Source organism: Pithys albifrons, chromosome 8, assembly GCF_047495875.1.
Source record: "Pithys albifrons albifrons isolate INPA30051 chromosome 8, PitAlb_v1, whole genome shotgun sequence".
NCBI classification, from domain to species: Eukaryota; Metazoa; Chordata; class Aves; order Passeriformes; family Thamnophilidae; genus Pithys; species Pithys albifrons.
In genome coordinates this window covers 16588414-16609952 of record NC_092465.1, presented here as the reverse complement: position 1 = coordinate 16609952, position 21539 = coordinate 16588414, and the positions used below count along the sequence as shown (strand labels likewise).

The following is a 21539-nucleotide window of genomic DNA, read 5'->3' as shown; positions in this document are numbered from 1 at the left end:
AGTGTGAGCATGGCCAACAGCAGGTGTATTTTTGTCTCTTCACTGGATGTACCTTTCCTGGCTGGGGACCCAATAAATCCATCATCTCCCAGGCAGGAGCTCTGAGCTCTGGTGTGGGGAGGGCAAGCAAGGATCGGGGATGCTTACTGCACCCAACATAAACAGGGCAGGCAGGGTTAGAGGGCATCCTGTGCTCCTTTAGGAGCAAGATTTCGCCACCCTAGTGCCCTCCACCAGTAAGGGTGACATCTCTGTCCTCCCTACCCCATCCATACACAAGGAGGGTGGGCATCTAGATGCTGTAGTATTGACCCAGCATACATGGGGCCAAACTGTTATTGGGGCCACCTGGAAACTAGGGCAAGCAGGGCAGGATGTAGTAGGTATGGCCAGTGCACGAATACCAGGGACACCTTTCCATCCCAGTCTGGGTTCATCACCCCAGCACCTATCCATGCTGGAACGTCCTTCCCCACCACTCCCATCACCACAATACCCACTAACGCAGTGCTACCAGAGCAGATTGGCAGGCCCCACACACCATAGACAGAATTTCCAATATCACTAGGTGCTAGTCACTCCTTACTGCCCCCTTGCCCTTTGCCAGCCCTCTCCCTGCTCTACCACATGCCCATCCCAGCAGAAGGGAAGACCACCAGCCAGCACCCCGCATTGCATCCCCATACCTGTCCCACCCACACACCCCTCTGTGCACCCCCTGCCCCATCTCCAAGCTGCCCTGCCTTGGTATCCTGGGTGGGACTTGGAGTGGGGTCCCCCCAGGACTTTCCCTGGACCCCACAGCATGGCAAGTGCTAAGCAATTCTACAGCAGGCTGTCAGTGAGGGCCTTCATCACCCTGGCTAATTTAAGGGCTCTGTGAGGCGGCTGAGCTAATTTAATTAGGTTCTTATTACAGCAAAGGACAAATTGGTCCCCAGGGGACCACAGGGTCAGGCTTTTGAGAGGCACTTTATGGAGTGAAATTTCAATCAGGCTGTCGTCACAGGCAGGGGGAGCCTGGAGGAGGAGGATTCATAGGGAGAGGATATGCTCTTTGGGGTGCCTGGTGGTGCTGTGGGGAGATCATCTGCAGTCCCAGCTTTTTAGGGTATCAGTGAGTGTGGGGGAAGGGTATGTGGGTGTTGCTTTGGGGTAGAGACAGGAAAAGTGGGGGAGTCATGGCTCTAAGCTGGACCCAGAGCAGTGAGAGGAAGGGGGAACACCCATAAATAAGATTCTGGAGTCTTTCTAAGGCTCCATTAACTCCCCCATAGCCCCATAATGCCCCATGATGAGGATGTTGAGGACAAAATGATGTCCAGCTGAGAGATGAGACATATGGGGGTCTCTTCCTTGCCTGGATGTCCTCCTGTCTTGTCACTCAGTTCCAGGAGAGCCAAAACAACCTGGGGGCTGCCCCACTACCCGTGGGCACCTGAAGCAGCCCCGTCTCCCGGCGTGGCAGTTCGGGGCAGCAGTGGGGGCAGTCCAGGGACAGTCCCAGCTGGGCGGTGATGGATGGCGATGCTGGTGGGTGGCCGGCAGAAGGGCCAGGCTGGAAAGTCCCACAATGGATGTCTCTCCATCAATTTGTCCTCATTACCATGTGAATGGTGGGCGGGAAGGAGAGGAAGGGCATGTGGCGGCAGGAGAAGACCCCCACATGCTCCCATCTGGGGTAGCATGTCCCCCGCCCCATCCCTTCAACCCTATCTGAGCATGTTAAACCAGTTTCAACACCCTCCGGCCTCTAATTCAGGAGAAGAGGTACCTCCCCCTATTCAGAGCCTTGAAAAGGATACAGGGTCCTATGCTGTTAACAAGGGGAGACATGGTCTACATCCCCGCCTCTCCCGTCTGTCCCTCATCCCACGGCCTTCTGCCGTGATAGAGCCAGCCAAGCCTGCTCCCGGTTCCAGACTGGCAAAATGAGTGCCAGGGTCCCTGCAAAGGCATGGCGGAAGGGCACTGGGGCTGGAGAGTAGGAATGGAACCCCCTGAAAGCATCTCGTGTTTGTGGCAGTTTTGGGCGGCATGGGCAGGGAAAGGGGAGGGTTGGAACCTACAGGTCTCCAGGGCCAAACCTGCCCCGCTGAGAAGCAATGTCCCAGGGTTTGGCAGTGGTATGTCCTCATCATCTGTGAGCTCTGGGTCCAACCAGGTGCCCATAGCCTGGGCAGTGAAGATGATGGAAGGTGGAGGGTCACCCCGAAGTATCTGTGCCTGCAGGCATCGGTACAGAAGGTTGCAGGATCTTCCTTCTGGCAAGGCCACATTGATCCATAGCTGCCCCACAAAAAGCCCAGGAGAGGTGTTCAGCCCTGCACACTGCTTGCTGTCCGGTGCCCGCAGGGGGAGATGGTACCAGCTTCCCACTCCCACTTGCATTAGCGTAATTAAACTTAATGGCTTTTCAGAGTGCTGCTGCTCAGTGAGCAGGGGCAGGACTCTGCTCTCTGCGGCATTGTTATGGGGGGTTTCCAATGCCCTGTCCCCAAGCCCACAGAAGCCCCAGGAGGATGCCTGATGTATGCTGTAGAGCCCATCCTGCACACCAAAGTCCTCCCCCTGCTCCTGCCCCTCTATCCCAAGTGTCCCAACTCCTGCCCCTCCGTCAACAGTGTCACCTGTGTGGGGACAGTGCTGGGACCATCCCTCTGTATTGCAGATGATGCAGAGACCCTCTACTTGTGCTTGGCAGCCCTTCCTGGGCAGGGATGGAGTTGTTTTAGCAGGCAACAGTCTCTGGGAGTCAACAACAGTCTGCTGCACCTGTATGGACACCACTGACAGACTCACACACACACTGATCCATTCCCTACACATACCTTTATCCCCTGGACAGACAGCTGCCCACCACTTCACTGCTTGAGAATCTACAACTACTAGATCTCAAAATTACCATCCGGTCCCCCAAATTACTCTTTCCAGCCAGTATCCTTCATGTCTCAGGAGCATCCAGATGTCCCTGTGTCCCTCATCTCTGTTCCCTCCAGGGACAGGCTGGGGGACATGCATATGGACCATAGTGACAGCACAGGCACTGAGAGGATGAAAGGACATGGGCACCCTGTGGCACTGCCCACCTCTGCAGCCATACCCACCCCACATCTCCCAGGTGCAAAAAGCATTCTGGACCCACAGAGGGGGCTGATGACCTTCCCCCCACCAAGAGTGAGCCCTGCCAACCCTCCCACAGTGTGGAGTACACAGTTAACATACCAAAGTCCAGCTTTCCCTTCCCATATGCCTTTTCCAGTCAGCAGGACCCACTGCGAGTCCCCACTGCAGGGTAGGCAGAGCTGGGCATGATGCCAGTAGTCCCCCACCCTCCATACAAGTGAGGGGCAGGCAGGGGAGGCTGGGGACCATGCAGGGAGCCTGGCAGCAGGAATCAGTTGTCACCTGATACACTGTCCCAGTATGAGATGGGGGGCTCCAAGCACCATGAGGGCAGCCAGTAGGATATGCCCCCAGGAGACACCCTGCAGTCATCTGGCACTGACTTCCATTGAGTCACTGTTTGGTGTCCCAGCAGGAGTCAGGATGGGGGTGTATGAGTATGCATCCACACACAGGGGACAAGTAAGAATCTAATCAAGGTCCTTTTCCTTAATAAATCATTCGTCTTAATCCAACGCCCTCCCTCCTGTTCTAATAACTCCCAGTGCTGGGCCCCCCAGTCACAACAATGTGGCTAATGGAACGATTTATTTTCATAATAGTGCTGGTGGGGAGAAGGGGTTGCTGGGGTGGGGGCAACACACTCTGGGGCAGGAGTTTCTAATTAGTGAATGAAATTTGATGTAAAGGTGGAGGAAGATGGATTTGCTTCCTGACAAGGGGCCTTTCAGCTCATCAAAGTGCCCAAATAGGGAGGTAAATTAAATTATTTCTAATTCTTCACTAACCTCCAGGGAGTGACTCTTCCACCAGCAAAGGTGGGTCCATTCCTGAAATGAAGAGGTACTTGAAGGACTGAGGTTAGGGAGAAGGGACCAGTGGAAGAGGTGGGGATGACAAGATGGGATGGAGTGGGATAGTGGAACAGGACAGGTTGCCAGTGAGTTTGCTGGAAGAACAGAGATGGAAAAACTGGTGATGGAGGGAGAGTTCCGAATGGTCAATAAACAAACAACTTGAGGGGCTAATGACTAATTTGTTGAGAGCTTTCTGTCCATGCCTGTCACCTAGCTAGACCCAGAGCAGGGCTGAAATGCAACCAGTGCTGGGATGGAGCAGAGCAGCCCAGCGGCAAGGAAACAGCATCCCAGCCCTCAGGGAATCTGAGCAGGGACACTTGGTTTTAAAAGGCTGAGTGATTCTGAAGCAGGAAGGGAAATGCTTCAGCAAAGGCCCTTGTTCTCATGACTTTCTATGATTTAAGGCCAACACCAGTGATGTTAATGCTTGTGGCATAAAGGTGTTCTTGGGATGCATGGTGTTTTTTCCTAAACGCCCAACTCCTGGAGTCCTGCAATAGAGATTTGTTTTACAAGGAACAAGTGCACTCTCTCCTAGCTCTCCCTCTTGTGGAGGGACCTTCCAGTGTCAACCTGCCATTTAGCCCAGATATCCCCAGTACCAGAGTGAAAAGAAGGCAGCTTGGTGCTCTGGCTGAAATTAGTCCCTGGCTCTACCTGGAGCAGGGAGTTACTGCAAAAGAAGCCAGCACTGCCCCACAGCTCCACTCCCTGCAGTGCCAAGGAAGCACATTCACAGACAGCAGGCAGGTTCCTGAGGGTCTTTCCATATGACATCATGGACTGCATTTCCTGCAAGATCTGCCCTCCTAACCATTCTCAACACCGCCAAGTACTTGCAATGGCAGAACAGTCCAGTGATGGAAACGGGGATTCGGGGGGCTGTGTCTTACTGAAAGCGGCTGGGGAAGCACAGCACGGCCAGGGCCCTGCAGCAGTGCGTGGATTGCTGCAGGCTGGGGAGCACAATCCCCTCCCCATGGCTGAGTTGGGTGGAGCTGAGACAGGCACAGAGCTGGCTGTGCTGACCAAACACTCCAGGAATTTAATTTGTTTAATATATTCCCTGGGAAAGAAGAAAATAAATAAGTGGCACCTTGCGTGCCCCCATGTCTTACTTGCACAACAGAGGTGTCAGCTTAACGAGCCAAAGCCCTCAGCCTGATTAACCAGCCACCGCTCCTGCTATTAGGGAGATGCCAAGCAGCATGATTGATGTACAAAGAGCATTAGGCCCCCAGCCTGGTGGTGGACTGCTGGTAGGGGCACCATGCCCACCCTAGACCCCTTCCTCCTGCCCTCCATAACCCAGGTCCAGGTCAAGGGCATGTCAAAGGCTTCCTCTTTTCCCAGGGCAGATCATCATGCCCCACCGCTCTGTGGCATAGACAGTGCCTGGGGAGATAGAGCTGGGGCTGCTTTTGCCTCTGGAGTCAGGGACATGCTGGTGACTTCCCAACAGCTATGGGCCTGTGTGGCACCTTCTCAAGACAGGGGCTGTGGACCAAAGTTGTGCAGGGGCTTTGTGCTGAGCTCTAGGTCACAGCCACACTGTCCCCCATGGGTTAGAATAGGGACACTTGGGGACACTGAAGCATAGGGATGTGAGAGATATGATAGTGACAATCCAGGGGAAGTCCATGGGTCTTGGTAGCTCCTCCAAGGCTTTAATTCAGCCAGGCCTTACCATACTGCTAGGAAAAGACACCCTGCCTTGTCCCATCCACTTCTCATAGGCTTTTACAGTCCTGCTTCCTGTGCCTTCATCTGCCTCCTCCCCTTATTGAGGGGTCCCTGGGTTTCACCGCAGAGACATCACCAGCTTCCACCACTCCTATGCCATGCCATGCCATCACCACCCCCTACTGCCACCTTGGGAAAGGGTTAATCAGCAGCCAGGAAGACAGGGTAATAAATAGCCGTTATCTTGTTAATGAGCTGACATTAATTAGAGCCCAAGGTCTTTTCGAGATGCAGCTGATTTAGCCTGTCACCCTGGGAGCAGGTTAGGAGCTTATTCCATGCAAAGGCCATTAACAGGGAAAAGGTGAGGCTGTGTTGCTGGTGCAGGACGTTTGGAGTGGGGGTGTCCCACCCCTTCACTTCCAGAGCACAGACCTGGATCTGTTCCCTCACAGGGAGCAATTCTGGCTTTGGGACAACACCCAGTGAAGCCAAAACAGAAGGTCCTGGAGTTGACAGGAAAAAGCAAGGCTGCAGAATCCCCTGTGTGCCCAGTGATATTGGTGCCAGGCAGAAGATGAGTCTGGCCGTGCCCAGGATGTGTGGCAATGGACACAATGTGCTGGAGTGGTGTGCTCGGCAAGGGCTGGGGTACTGGGGGCATGGGGAAGCAGCAGGAGGAATGCTATGCATTCAGTCACTTCCCTGCTTTCCTGAGTGATGTTGAGCTATGGGAGATGCTTACTGTTTAGCCTCTCCTCACAAAAGCCAAGGCCTCAGGTGAGGACAGACACTGATGATGAGCCAAGATGCTGCTCTTTCATTCAGGGGCAGTAGGATGAAGGAGATCTCTGTGTGGGTCCTGTGGGTTCATGGTGTTCCAAGATCAGGTATTTCAGAGTGGTCAGGAGCTTACAGGACTGGAAATGTAGCAGTCATAGCCTGAGTCCTTGTAAGCTGAGTGGGTGTCTCTGTCCCTCCAATCTATGTTTACATGGCAACATGGCATGTTTACAAGGCAACAAGCCCTCTGTCTCCACACCTGAGCACCTCTGCAGTGCATTGCTGAATTCCAGGAAGTCAACAGCTAACAGAAGGGAGACTTAGGGCATCCCCTGCCTGTTTTCTGTAGCCCCTGCCTGCTAATCCTATGGGATGCTGGTGCCCAAACCCTTGGCAGTGTGCTGGGATCAGGTGTGACATGTCAAAGCTCCCCTGGCTGTTTCTGCTGCAACAACCATTCTCCCTACCCTGCCAGCCTTCCCGTGCTGGTTTGCTTTCCCCCTGCTCCACGGTGGGAGCTGTTAACACATTTTTCTGCTCAGCCTTGCCATGTCCCATCAGAGATGAGGTTGCTTATTTGAGGAACTCCTTGGCTAAATAAACAGCTGCCCAGAAATCCCTGCAGGAGTCCTGTCTGGAACAGAGTGAGCTGTGTTTGCTTTGCCTGTTAACCCCTTCAGTGGGAGCAGGTACCTGGGGCGCCATGTGGAGGGAAGGGTAAAGGTTGGGTAAGGTGGGCAGAGGATAGAGTCATGGGAATTTCTGCCTTCCAGGACAGATCCCTGCCTGTTGGACTGAGCAGTTGCTGTGCCACAGTGGAGAAGACCTCAGCAGCCTGTGGTTGGCTCAGAAGTCTCTGTGGTGGGCAGGGACAGGATGACCCATGTGAGAGAGGATGCAGGAAGGGGCACAGCATGGCAATGATCGAGCACAGCACCCTGGAAGGAGGCAGGGAGGTTGCTTCATTGACTTGTCTGCTGTCACCATCAGAGCAGAGGGGGTCCCCTAAAGATAGATGATGAGCCCCTGTGAGCATTTCTGTAGAGAGCTGACAGAGGTGTGGATGCCTCTTCCAACGTTTCTGCAGAGAGCATAGCCACCAAGCAACCTGGGACCTCAGGGCTGGCTGTGCCAGGTCTGACACAGGCTGAGCTCAGCTCCCACCACTATAGGGCTGATTAGCATCCTTTATCTGGTTGGTTAACAGCCCCAGGCCATGCACAGGTGACTTCAACTGTTCATTTAGCCACAAATCATCACTGGTCTGGCAGTTTATTTACCTTCCCCACCAGCCTCCTGTGGCTTCCCAGACTCTGGAGATAGCGGGTGGCCTGGTTGTGAGGGGCAGGGGAAGGGCAACATCCTGCCATGGGCAGTAGGGCTCCAAACAAAACCTGGGATACCCCAAACTGGAGCAGATATGGGACTCTTAACACCCAGCACTTCTTACCAAGGGCTCAGCCTGCTCTGGGATGAGAGTCAGATGCTTCTACATGGGCAAAGAGCTGGGAAAACACTTGTGAGCATACTTACATCCTGTGTCTTCAGCATCAGTGGTACCGCCAAGATGTATTTCTCCACTAGCTTTGGAGTGGTGCAAGATGACCTGAGGCATCAGGGCTAGAGCAGCAAGATCTCTGTTTCCTCAGAGGTGCTTTAAACAAAGTTGTTGCACTGTAGGTTTCTTACAGAGAAGTAATTTCTGAACATGGAAGGCTCTGGGGGCTGTGACCTGGTGAATGGTTAATGCTTACCAAACGGGTACAGCCATCCTGGGGACAGGGAGATCTTTCAAGGCTTAAAACCTTAAATAGCCTGGGTAGAAATCAGGGTGCCTGTCTCCTCTCTGTGATGGGCTATGCACTAGTTCTTGCATAGTCTGTCAAAGGTAACTTCTATTGACTAAAGGCAGGAGGTGACCCAAAGCTGTCAGAAGGACCTGGTTCTGAACTGTGCATCTAGGAAGAGACAAAATGAGAGATTAGGTGAAAATCAAGACACCCCAGCATGAGTCATGTAATATCTGATGTCTGGGATGAAGACTCGATCCTGGGAAAATGGAAGTCTGGTCCCAGTTGGGAATTTTTTTTATTAGGGTATGGATTTTCCTCATCACCCTTCCCTTTGATCTTGGCGCAGTTGCGTTTGCTAAGGGACATTACGTTGCTTGTCAAGGTGATACTGAGGAAGTTGTGAGGCTGTAAAACTGAACTGTGCTCCCAAATACTACCTGTGACCCCCGTGGCTTGTTTCTGAGTGCTCAGGTACTGCTGGTGACAGATTTGGGAAGTATGTGAAGTGCTGTAGGTAGTGTTGCAGGGCTCTATAAGCTGCTGAAAACTTGTATGCAGCAGAGTTGGGTGTTTTTGGTGGCCATGTGGGTGTTTGCTCTTCTAGTTGTATTCCTGCTACTTGACCTCACATGGATGGGAGTCACAATGGAGACAATCCATTTGAGGTTATGGACACAGCCAAGAGCTCCAGTTATCTAGATAGGCACCTGCCCATGAGCAATAAAGGGCTTTGCGGGGCTTATGTGTACCTGCATGGATGCTGCTGTACCTGGTGCTTTCAGGTGACTGAAGGAGGACTGAGCTCTGGATGTCCAGCTGAGGCACATCCAGAAAATACTCCCAAAGTACCTAGACAAGTGAAAGGTTCCCAGGAAGCTCTGGGCTATGTGAATACTTCCAGTGCTGCCCATTGCCCAGTGAGGCATGCTGTGGTCAGGATCCCCCCCAGAGAGGTGAGGGAGCTGAAGAACCTTGCTGTTCTCCAGGCAGCATGGACCTCTTCCTGGTCTGTGCTTGCTGGACAGCAATAGTCTAAGTGGTTAAAAGTGGAGGGATATGTAGAGCATACTGAACATGAGGTGCATCAGGCAGGGAATGAATGGAGATATTGATGGGGTGGGCTTTGAGCCAGCAAAGGATGAGGAGATGGGAGAAGCACCCTGACTGGTTCAGGGCTTTGAGATGGTTCATCTAGCTGCATACGGGGCATGGAAGATCTGTCCTGGATGTGCCCAAGATCTTCCACAGCAGCAAGGTGGGTGTTTGCTGTCCAGATTCACAGACCTGCTAACCTTGGGAGGGCTCTGCTACCATGGGGTGAGCAGAGAAGCCCACACAGCACAGGGTGAGCCGTGGGAGGACCGGGAGCAATATGGTGCTGACTGGGAATATCCCCTGATAAACTCCATCTCATCCTGAACTTGGACGGTTTCCTGGAACAACTTCTGTCCTTAGTGCCCTGATCTCTCAGGCTGGGGCCATGAGCTGCCTCTCTGGCTGGTATCTTGGGGTCTGCCACCTGTGGCTGATGTTCAAGCCTTAGACCTTCTTGTAAGGGAAGGATGCTGGGCAAAGGTAAGGGGCCAGGCCACAGTCAAGCTCACTTACTACAGTGCTCAGACCTAGTTAGCAAACAGGTGAGCTGTCACCAGAGGACCTGATGGATGGGGAAGAGAGTTCCCTCCTTTCTGAGGTGGAAAATGAAGCTAATCAGACCCTGGACACCTTAATCCAGCTCTGATCTGATTAATGACCCTGAAGACTCTGAACTCATCAGCACTCCGGCATCTATCACTGCCTTGCATCCTGCCCCTTCTGCTGTCCACCACCCAGGCTGGCTCTCCTGTGCACAAGCCTGGATTCCCTCTTTCAAAGTCTGCAGCTTGGCTAGTGGTACTTGCATCACCTTGGGATCAGTGAATTGGGCACCAGCCTGGGCTGTTCACAGATCACAGAGATCACAGACTATTCAGAGTTGGAAGGGACCCACAAGGATCATCGAGTCCAACTCTTAAGTCAATGGCCCACACAGGGGATTGAACCCATGACCTTGGCATTATGCAACCAAGTTTTAACCAACTGAGCTAATCTCAGGGTCTAAGTCTCCAGCCTGTTGATCCTTGAGGGATCCTTGTTTGTCTTTGGAAAGCCTCCTTGTGTAGTGCAGGGGACTTCCATGAGAAGAGTAAGCCTGTGACTCATTGCTGTGACCCAGACCCCTCATTCAAGCCCTGCTCTCACTGCTCAAGCTACAGTGGGTACAGCCACAGTCTCAGGGCTTGGCCGGTGTTACCCGGGCTCTCCTGTTTTCGCTAACTGCCTGTTATCCCATGATGGTCACCGAGATGGTGATTTTTCTGTTGTCCCCTAGGTTCTGCCCTGGGTTTCAAGGCATGTTTCCTGTGCAGAGCTAACAAGCCATTGCAATCCTCAGAGTCAGTCCTGGGGGCTCAGATAAGGAAGTGATGGCTTCCCCCTTGACGTCGTCAGCAGCACAGGCTATTGACGTGCAGCAGAAGAGTTGTCCAACCTCCACTGTGCTCACACTTTTCCCCTGTGCTTGGGAGTCAGACTGCTCCATTCCTCCCCAGACCTTGTCGTCTCCATGCCTGCTGCTTGGCAATGCTGGCTACTCAGAGAGAAAGGACTTGGTGTTCTTTTGCTTGGCAGGGACTTTAGTTTCTGTCCTGGGAAAGCAGAGGGGGATGGATTGGCAGGAATGGAAGAGGGGGTCTCTATAACCTCCCTGATGGTAGGCAGGGTAGAGCGGCAGGCAAAGCTGAGCTGAGGTGGAAAAGAACACTGTTCCACCTTCAGTACCTTCTGTCCAAGTAGGAGGTGTTACTGTGGGGTGACATCCACCTCAAAACCCTTTCTGAGAAAATCCAGCTCTAGACCGTCCATGGGGCTGATTTCTGCTCTCCTCTCTTCCAGGAATGCATCTGGAAAAGGGCTGTCGTGTGTCTGTTCCACATAAGAGTTTTGGGCCACCCAGCGAAGATTTTTGGTGGTGGACTCAGGCAAGAGAAGAAGGAAATTGATGCACACGTGGGAGATTTGGTGCTACCTGCATCAGGGTGATGTATATGCAGGGAGACCATCAGATTCCAGACCGGACTGTATGGGTGTGGGGAAGAGAAATCCACAGGGTTACCGAACAGAGAAAACACAGGAGGCTGAGGAAGGCCCCATATGCCCCTGCCTTCCTCCTCTGGGCATCTGTTTACAGCCTCTGTGGGATGCAGGATACAGTGGGGTGCACCACTCTCTTGCTCAGGGCAGTGCTTGAAATGCTGAAGGGAGAAGAAACACAGCAGTGGGGACTCCATTTGGCCATTATAACATTTAGTTCGGGCAATAGCAGCTGTCTTACTTCCCTTCCAAAGAGCAGGAGAGACCATTGGGCACCAACAAGCAGAGGTTTGTCTCACTGTATCAGCAGGACACAAAAAACTGGGGCCCAGAGACACACAGGCACACTTTCGATGACAGAGATCACTGATGCACTTGCATGCACTCTGTCTCTTCCTGAAGGCCAGTGGTACGGGGTCTGGCCCAGTTCTGCTACTACTCACTCACAGCTTGCAGACCAGCAAAGGCTTTCCTCTCTACCCTTCCCTGGTGTCATTCTCCAAGCTGTGTCTTGTCTGGGAAAGATAAGATCAGGCAAATGAGTTAACAATCTCTCTGTAGACGCTTGCTCTGTTGGCATCTTGGACAGACGTGGGTAATGGAGGGTGGTGGCCCTGTGTGTATGTATGCAGCTCAGGTCTACTGATCTCCCTGGCTTAAGGGTGATGTGATGGGAAATGGCACAGCTGGGGAGACCGCTGGGTGTGGAGGGGCTGGGCTGCGAGTACCTCGAGTCTGGGCAGAGTACCTCGGGTCACGCACTGGCGTGTGCTCGGTAGAGGCTAAGGAAGAGAGAGGAGGGCCGCCGGGCCGTCGGGGCGGGGGGCCGGAGCAGAGCCAATGGGAAGCTGGGGCAGGTGGAGAGGAGGTTAAAACCCCCCAGTGCCGGCGTGCGAGTGAGTGCCCAGGAGGCGGAGCAGAGAGGAGAGCTGCCCTCGAGGGCAGCCCCGGTGAGCGCGACGCGGCGGGGCCCCGTGGGTGGATGCCCGCCGGTACCGGGGCTGGCCCGGGGCTGGCCGACCGGGCTGTGCCCTGGCAGAGGAGCGGCGTGGCGGCGAAGGGCTCGACGGCTCCGCACCGGGTAGGGCAATGCACAAGCCCATGGAGAAGTCCCAAAACTTCCGCATCGAGGCGCTCCTGGCCGAGGAGCCGGCGCGGAGCGCCTCCCCGTCGGGGCTGAGCCCCGGGAGTCCCGCGGTGAGCCCCAGCCCTGCCGGGCGTTCCGAGACCCCCTCGCCGCGGGCGGCCCCAGCCGCCGCACCGCTCGCCCCGGCCGGCTTTGTCCCCAAACCCGGCTTGCTTCATCTCTCCGGCCCCGGGTTCGGCGCCCTGCCGGTCCTCTACCCGCCCGCCATGTACCCGCTCACTACCCTGGGGGGCCAGCACGCCGCTTTCGCCTACTCCGGCATCCCCCACCTGCCGCCGCCCGCCGCGGAGCACTTGAAGGCAGCCGTGGCCGGCTCCTTCCCGCTGGAGCACTGGATCCGAGCCGGAATGGTGGTGCCGAGACTCTCCGACTTCCACGGTGAGTGACCCGGGAACCGACTCTCCCGTCAGGTGGAACATGGCTCTCGCCCGTTCCAGCCCTCAGCAGTCTCTGGCAACACATCAGGGTGCAGGTCCCTTAGGGAACCAAGGACTGAGGCTTCCCCAACCCTCACTTTCGAGGCTCCCCGGCGGTTCGGGACGGGACCTCTATGCGGGGCTCTTGCCGTGCCTAGACCCGCTTCCAGCTCACCAGGGAAAAACATGACTCGCCCTCCGGAGGACTCCGAGGGCTGCAGGGCCCCGGGAAACCGATCCGAAGGGCAAAGTCCCGCCTTATCCCGACCCGGTGCTCCGGAACAGCCCAGAGAGGCACTGACCGCGCCGCTGGGAGCCGAACCGGTCCCAGGCCGAGTCAACCGCGCTGACCCCGCCTGCTGGCCGCGCACGGCCGCCGCGAGCTCGTTGGGCTTCACCGCGGAGGAAAGGAAACGAAAATAAAGATTGGGCAGCCAGAACCTGAACTGGGAAACGAATAAATCTCGCCTGCTGTGGGTGGGAACGAACCCGTGGGATGCGCGGCAGGATCGGGCCCCCGTGTGGGACCGGGCAGAAGCTCCGGGTCCTGCCCAGCGCCGTGCTCGGCTCGTAGGGGCGAGGGGCCAGTGAGTCCATTGGCTGGCGGCAGCGGCGGGAACCGGGCGGCCCGACAGCGTGTTCGGCTCCAGCCCTGCCCCAGTCCCTCCTGGTGGACACGACCAGGGCTGCGGTCAGCCGCCAATTCCTGCATTGCAATGATGGGGGCAGCCGCCAGATTGTACGTTGCAATGATCACGGGTCACGGGTGGGAAGCATCCTGCAGGGCACAGACGGCACAAGGATTACTTTAGGCTCTTGTCCCCTTGGGGACTGTCACTGGCATCCCTGGCAGTGTGAGCTGGACCCTACCCTCTGCTTGTGGGTGATCAGGGGTCTGGTCAGTGCAAAGGTGGTCATTAAACCAAGACTGGACAGTTAATAAACCGTGGAAGAGTATCCGGATTTGTTAACTGTAGTGTAGTGTCTTACTAACCTGGGAGACCATTTACAAAATAGTAACAATAATTAAAAACGATTTAGAATTTTTAAAAGGATGGGAAAGTAATTTAATAAATAAACAGGCTGGGTGCATAATAGTACAAAAATGGGGAATTAACATGTGTCATTTATTGCTTCTTCCTCAAATTACTCTTGTGTGTGTTGAAGGGAAAAAGGCTGTTTTCTTCCCCATGCTTTCTTGCTTTCCCTGGGCCTTTAGGCTAGGTACACTTGTGAATCTAGAGGTGTAGAATAAGCCTCCAGAGTTATGGTCTGTGTGTGTTCTTCAAGCATGTAGTTAAGACAAGAAAAAATAAATCTCTATTTGTTAGGTGGTGAAACACATTCCTGCTCTTCTGCAGAGGCTGTGTTATCCTTGCAAAATCTGGGTCTATCTCAGCATCCTGGTAACTTCATGGAGGGTTGTGTTTCACCAGTGTGGGAACACACCACTGCATCCAGTCCTGTGACCCTGAGTGCAGCTTTTGGCTGGGGTAATGTAGAAGTATTTGTGCATCAACCCTATTCTTCTAAAGTGCAGGATTTGCTCTACAGCTGGTTGTATCCAAAACCTCACCAAAAGGAGACAAATCCCAAATTATGGGCTTTAGAACAGCTTGTGGAGGGAGCTTTTGGGCTGTGCAGAATGCACTGGAACTGAATATCAGTGGATTTTGTGGGAAGCACTGAACAGGGCTCCTATGGGAGGAAGGGAGAAAAAGCAGTCTGACCCAAATACTACTTGACTGTGTTCTGAAGAGCCCAAAGGAGTGTAGACACATAGAGTAACAAGTATACAGCAAAAGCTGCCAAAACTGTAGATTTTTAAGTTAGAGTGACCAGCCTTAATCCATATCCATACTAAAAGGTGTTTGCTCACAATTCTGGGGATCCCTTTGCAGTGGGGATTCTTTCTCCCCAGAGTGTCCTGTTTAGTACTCCAGTAGTTGTTCTGCTATGCAGGACAGAACCTCATCCATCTTCTGATCCTTATTTTAGTGCATTGGGAACATCAGGCTTCTCAAATATGTCTCCAGCCCTTGCTCTTGGTAGGCTCACTGAAGCTCTGAAATCAGATTCCTTTGCAGCACACCTTGTCCTTGTACTCATCAGTGCTGGCCTCAGCTGCATGTGATGGCTGTGTTTGGGCTCGTATTGCCCCAGTTGTCCTGGCCATGATGTAGGGACAAGGACAAGAAGGGTCACCTGCCTGGGATGTGCTGCTTCCATGGCCCTTCCTCTGAGGAGAATGGTGGGCTTGGCAGGAGCCTCACACTGTTGGTACAGGACTCCTGGGCTGCCTTGTAGTTTTCTGGTACTCCCTGTCCTACCACCCATCCTAGACAGACAGACAGACAGACAGACCTGCCTAGCTGAAGTTTCCAGAGTGACTGAGTACAAGCATCCATGCTGCTGGCACCAGTCATGTTTAGTGCTCTCATAGTTTTAAGAGATGAATCTGAAAGCCTTCTAGGACATGTTATGGATCATTCCAGAGAGAAATCACACTTGTGATTTATTTAACGGGAATTCCAGGACTTAATTCTGGAATAAATTCCTTCTTTAGCTGCATGTGTAGAGAAGTTTTGCAGGCACAAAACTACAGTGTAGTTTGGTCTCCTGGGGACAGTCAGGGTGGTGGAAGGAGCGGGAAAGCCCATGAACTGAAGCCACAAGCTGTGTGAGTATGCATTGCACACATTACCCCTGCTCTAACCTGTGTATGGGGAGGTAGGATGCCAGGGAGACAGTCTGAGGTGGTACCCATAGGAACCTGGCCTGGGCTTGGGTGCTGGGATTGCTCAGAGCAGTGCTGCTGCTATGAGGCAAGTGAGTATTGTGCTTTCTTCACTAGCTGCCTGTGCAAGAGCTGCACGCAGTGCCTGGCTGCTTCTGCTGCAATGCGGACTTGAAAGGGTTGTGGGAAGCTGTTGGTGCAGGAGCAGGCATGCCCTTGCTGCAGATATCACAGGTGCTGCCTGCCTAGGCTTCACTATCCCCAGCCTGGGTCCCTGTTCTGGGTCTTTGAGAACCTCCTGAACTGCACAGGGGGAGTGTTTGGCACTGGAGTGCCATACCTCCTAGTTTTTCTAGGAGCTATGAGTCATTTGCCCTGGTTATCAGCATGGAAATGCAGCACAGCAGCAGGAGCCAAGTGCAGAGACCCACCTCAGCAGAGTTGTAGAAGTGGGGAGCAGTGACATACAGCTGTAAACTCTCAGAGCAAAAGGAACCCGATGGTGGATCTGGTGCTTAGATGGCTTTCCTTGCACACAACTTCCCGGCATCGCCTACTCAGCACCTTGATAATCTGGAGCCCATCTCAGATCCTGCCCATAGTGGCAGAGAGCTTGCTGATGGGCTGTGCTGGGCTGGGAGAGCCTTCCAAGGCTCACCAGGTGCACAGTGGTCTTGTGTCAGCAGGAAGTATGTGCTGGGAAACAGCTGGCAAGCAGCAATCAAGGTTCAATAGCAGAGCAGGCAAGGGGCTTGCAGAGATAGCAACTGCCCTTAAACATGCTGCCCAACGGATAATGGCCACAGCTGCTGGCAGGCCAGGAGGAGCCTGTGGTGATGGTCCTGATGCTGATGAGACCACTTCTCTCCCTTTCAGCTCTGACATCTGGAGAAACGCCTCCAAAGCAGTCAGGGTGCTAATTTCCTCTCCTTTATCTGCCAGCACACAAAGCTAAGTGAACTATAGCTAAACAAACCAAATTAAAACCAAGTGAGTTAATATCAACCTAGAATAATCCTTGTTATCAAGTAGACGGAACTGTGTCAAATAAACCAACAATTCTTTATAAGCTTTATCTAATTATCCAGGAGGCAGCTGCCTTGTGCAGCTCCGGGTCTCAGACTCTAAGGGCATTCCTGGCCACAGCCTAAGCAATTTATTTACTGATACTTTAGCCAAATGCCAAGCACACATCAGGTGGTCCAAACTCTGTCAGACTGAAGGGATGTTAAGATGAGCTCTGATCTTGGATGTAGTGCTGGAGGAGATGGCTGAGCATATAGTAAATCCTTTGGCAAGCAAAGGTGTGATGCTGAGGCAGTCACTGGTCTTCTGGTAGGAGCTGGTTAAGGCGGGAGAGTCATCTCAAGAGGTTACTCTTTCTGTGGGATGTTGGTTATGATAGTGATGGGTTCATAACTCAGCTGACACTGACTGGAGGAGGTAAGCCCTGGGGGGATACTTCCTGTGTATTGCTTGGGAGGAATCTGTCCATGTCCATGTGATAGCTTGCCACAGAACAGGGAAGGACAGGACTCCACAAAGCACACTGGCAGGTTAGGCTGGAGCTACCAATAGCCACAAGGCATCATCTCCTCTTTTCATGGGAAACTGGAAACTACTTCATTCCCTACTTCTTGCAGTCTCCACTTTCTCCTCCTGCCTTTGTTCCTTCTCCTGTGAGAAACGGCAGACCCTCTTCCTCCATACTCTCCCCACACAAAGGACCCAGAGCCCTTCATGTAAACAAAAAGTGGACCTGAGGCTGGAGATATTCATTCAGGTCCATGGTGACTTACCGCAGAGGCTGAAGGTCAGCTGTATTGGTTTGGGTTTGCCCCACCTTGTCTGCAGGTCAGGTCTTGAACAAGTCATGGTGGGGAGAAGTGGTGATGGATAATAGCTGCTGAAGGGTGTATTGTCAGAGGAGGTCACAGGTTAGATGGCCAGCCAAACCTGTGTAGGCTGGGCTGTGGACTGGTAGTGGCAGCTTGAGCTCTATGACAGCAGTACCAAGGGGTTTGAGTGTTGGGGGTTTTTTTGTCAACACTTGGGAGGAGGCAGGGTGGGTTTCCAAGGGAGTCAGGGTCTGTACAATGTTTGTAATGGACACCACTGCACTGAGCCTGAACTGGGCACTGAGAGGAAGAAACAGGGGTTGGCAGAAAGACCATGCTCCAGCAGTCAGTACCCTGCATTGGTAGTCATCTGGGCTATATCCCATTTGAATTTATTTCACTTTCTGGCAAAATTTCTCTTCTTCTTTTCCCTGCTAGACCCAGAAATCCTCAGCACCTTACCTGGGGAAGAGTGAGTCACTCGAAGGGGTGCTATTAATTAAGGGAAGCTGCCTTCTAGCCTCCTCTGAAGCTGGACAGACCTGCACTGCTTTTTGGACAGAGACTCACTTCTATGCCTCCACTCTTCCTACATGTGGTTTTAGTCTGTCCAGATATGACCTTGTAGGAGGAGACACAGAGGAGCCTTTTGAGGTGGTCTGAGGGATTTCTGTGCCCCCCGAGGCCAGGACTCAATGCCCTAGAAGCTGGGCCCTGGGTTCTCTGCTTTGGAGTGGGGAATTCAGACTGGCAATATGATATTTCTTCACCCTTGAACCCTCCAGCTCCAAAAAGCACAGGACTTCTGGATTACTGGATGCTGAGATATGGCCACATCCTCTTCCCTTCACTTTCTCCAAAACATCCTCTACAGACCCTGCCCAGAAAGAGGAACTGCTCAGAGGGACCCTTCCCTGACCCAGTACGACCAGTCTGTGCAGTGCAGCCCCTGGGTCAGGGAGGGACTGGAGCACCAGATGCTTCAGGCACCCTCTTGTCTCTCTCAGCAAAGGGGGCTTGCTGTGAGCCAGAGCCCTTAGGCTGCTGTACACTGCCTGGGACTGCTTTGCATTGTGCTCCCCACCAACACAGACTGAATGAATTTCCCCTCTGGTTCTTTCTGATGCATCTTTGGCCTTTCCCTCACAGAGGAGCTGCAAAGGATGTTGGCTTGGGCTGCCTCATCCCTGCAGATGCTAGTTCCCATAACACCTCCTTTCCCTAGCCAAAGGGAGCCTTTGCAGGTCTGTTTGGTTCCATGTCTCCATCAAGGATTTGTACAGCCAGATCATCCACAGCCAGCCAGAGCCCAGACAGCTGCCGAACTCTGCAGAGCTGAGCTATCTTTCATGTGACATTTGTATTTGTCCTGGAAATCCTTTAAGCCTTTCATTTGGTTTTAGCTTTGAATATGTTTTGTATGCAAAATAATGCACTGCTTGTGTCAGAGGCATCGGCACACTGTGTTTCTCTTCAATCCCTAGTTTAACTGGCAAGTAGCTGCGAGGTGGGTCCATGGCCTGTCTCTCCTGGCACTGTGAAGCTATGGGCACAGGAGAGATCGTATCTGTCACCCTCCCACAAGGAGTTTGCTTAGCCCCAGCCCAGCCTGTGCTCTGTCTGTTTGACTCATCCCATCCAACATCCAACTACTTGGAATCAAACCTGGATTGTGATCAGTTAATGTCACTTTCATAAATTCCTGCCTCATGTGTCACTGCTGTGTTCATGAAGGGCTCAGTGGACACCCTGGGAGATGGGCAGGTTGGATTCAAAGCTGGATTCTGGAGTAGATAACATGAATGGTGCCCCATGCCCAGAAAAGTGGGTGAGTTGAAGTGGCCCTTGTCAAGAAAGGCACATCTCTGGGGGCATGATGCTCCATCTTGTCACCTGAGATGCATCAGCAGGGACATGCCAAGGACCTTTCCCGTTAGTGTCTCCTCCCCCCACTGCTCCAGCACTTTACTTCTGACTGCAAACCCTTGGGTTTGATTGCTGCTTGGGTGATGGGAGAAGCAGTAAAAGCAGAACACTGGAGGGACAATAAAGCCATCGGAGAGGAGATAAGCAGGGATCAAACAGAGCGCAGAAGCCACCCCATGCTGGACTCTCAAAGGTCTCTTTGTTCCCGCTGCCTCCTGATTCAGTGCCGCACTGCCTTCAAGGGCTGCGGGTGAGATAGCGGGGTTCACGGGCAGCCCTGCCACCACAGCCCCTGGCAGTTGAGCTGCCACCTGTGTGGCCCAGCAATAAAAACAGAGGATTAATTTCAGTCACAGGACTGATCCTAGTTGCACACTGAGGCCCGATAACCTATCTCACTGGTTCCTGTCAGTCAGGCAATAAAGCCATTGTTGGGATGGGAGATGATGGAAGACACTCGCCCTCCTCCTTATCCCAGGTTTGCTGAGTGGATGTCCCCCTCCTGCTCTGCTGTCCCCTGATCCCTGCCCACTGTCTGCTCCACAGCTGCCCCACAGTCTGGATTGATGGGGAAGTGCCGCCGGCCCCGCACAGCCTTCACCAGCCAACAGCTCCTGGAGCTTGAGAACCAGTTCAAGCTCAACAAATACCTGTCCAGACCCAAGCGCTTTGAAGTGGCCACGTCACTGATGCTCACTGAGACACAGGTACCTTGATCCTGGGGGGATGGAGCATTGCACCATTAAGCTGTCTGTGAGGGAAGTCAAGGTCATGGGCAGTGCTGATGCCATCAGCCCCATACCCCAATGCTCCCATCAGTGCCCCTTCCAGGACATCTCCTGCAGTGAGCAGTCTGGTGGGATCCAGGCTCTTCTCTTTTCAAGGGCACTCCAGAAATACTGCTCCTCTTTTTACACAGCCCCCAACTTGGGTTTCAGAGCCTTCCCATCCCTCAACATGCTGTGGGAGGGTTTTTTTTGTAGGGCTAAAAGGAAAATGTCCCTGTGCATGTCCTTGACCATCCTGTGGAGGCTGGATGGAGGGAAGGTAGCAGTCCCTGAGTACTCCTCTCCCCATGACAACCTCAGCTTCTTTGCACAGATCAGCAGCACCACAGGATGCCCCGCAGCAGAGAGGCTTTGAGCAGACCCTCTGTGCAGGGAAGGTGAGGGCGTGAGTGGGGACAAGATGGGGCAGGAGACGCAGTCTTCCCTGGGGGATTTCCCTTGGCAGGTGAAGATCTGGTTCCAGAACCGCCGCATGAAGTGGAAGCGGAGTCGCAAAGCCAAGGAGCAGGGGGCTCAGGCAGAGGCTGAGAAGCAACGAGGGCTCAGCAAAACCTGCGAGAAACTGCTGCCCAGCGAGCCCCAGGGACAAGCTGCTGAAAGCCCCAAGTTCATGGGGCACAGCCCTGACTCAGGCTTCCTGTGCCGTAGCACTGACAAACTTAACTACGGCCCTGATTCCTCCTACTCGGGGGGCGAGGAAGAGGAAGAGGAGGAGGATGAGATGGGTGCCACCGAGAGAAAGATCAGCTCTGTATTGTGAAAGATGGATGGAACCAGCCAGGAAGAGGGGCTGGGCTGTGGTGTGGGGGTTCTCCTTGCTGCCAGATACAGACTGTGCCTAGGCAAAGCAGGGGGCTGCAGGGCACCTGCCCGCCTTTAACTTATGTATGTTTGGATCCTATTTAACTTGTAATTATTCCTCTGTGTGCATCCCTCCTTTATAAAGATGTTATCCGGATGCCTGTGCTTTTTCTTAGGGGATGGGAGGCTCTGCCCCTCTCCTGCTACTGTGCTGTCCTGCCAGGGTCCCTGGGGTAAAGGATGGGGAAAGCAAATTTGCACAGCTGGCAGCCTGTTGGCACAGCTGGAAGAGAGCGACCACAGACTCTTCTTTGACTGCACTGCTGCTTCCTTGCAGATCTGACAGTGTCTGGAGCAACATATCCCTGTGTGGTGGTGCCAGCTGCCCTTTCCCTTGGTGGCATGAAGGGCTGTGAAGGAGGATGTCCAGGTTGCCTGCCAGCCTGCCTTGCTCCTCCTCTTGCACCAGCAGCAACCCTGGTAGGGTCTGCACTTGGCAGAGCAAAACT

The 21539-nt window shown here is 53.5% G+C and overlaps 1 protein-coding gene across 1 annotated transcript; it reads left to right on the top strand.

Annotated features, from left to right (window-relative positions):
• Positions 1 to 12466: 12466 nt before the first annotated feature.
• LOC139675185 (motor neuron and pancreas homeobox protein 1-like) lies at positions 12467 to 20989 on the top strand. The gene is made up of 3 exons (XM_071562502.1): positions 12467 to 12902; positions 19988 to 20148; positions 20675 to 20989. Exons 1-3 carry the CDS (start codon positions 12467 to 12469, stop codon positions 20987 to 20989), a joined length of 912 nt encoding a protein of 303 aa, XP_071418603.1.
• Positions 20990 to 21539: the final 550 nt, after the last annotated feature.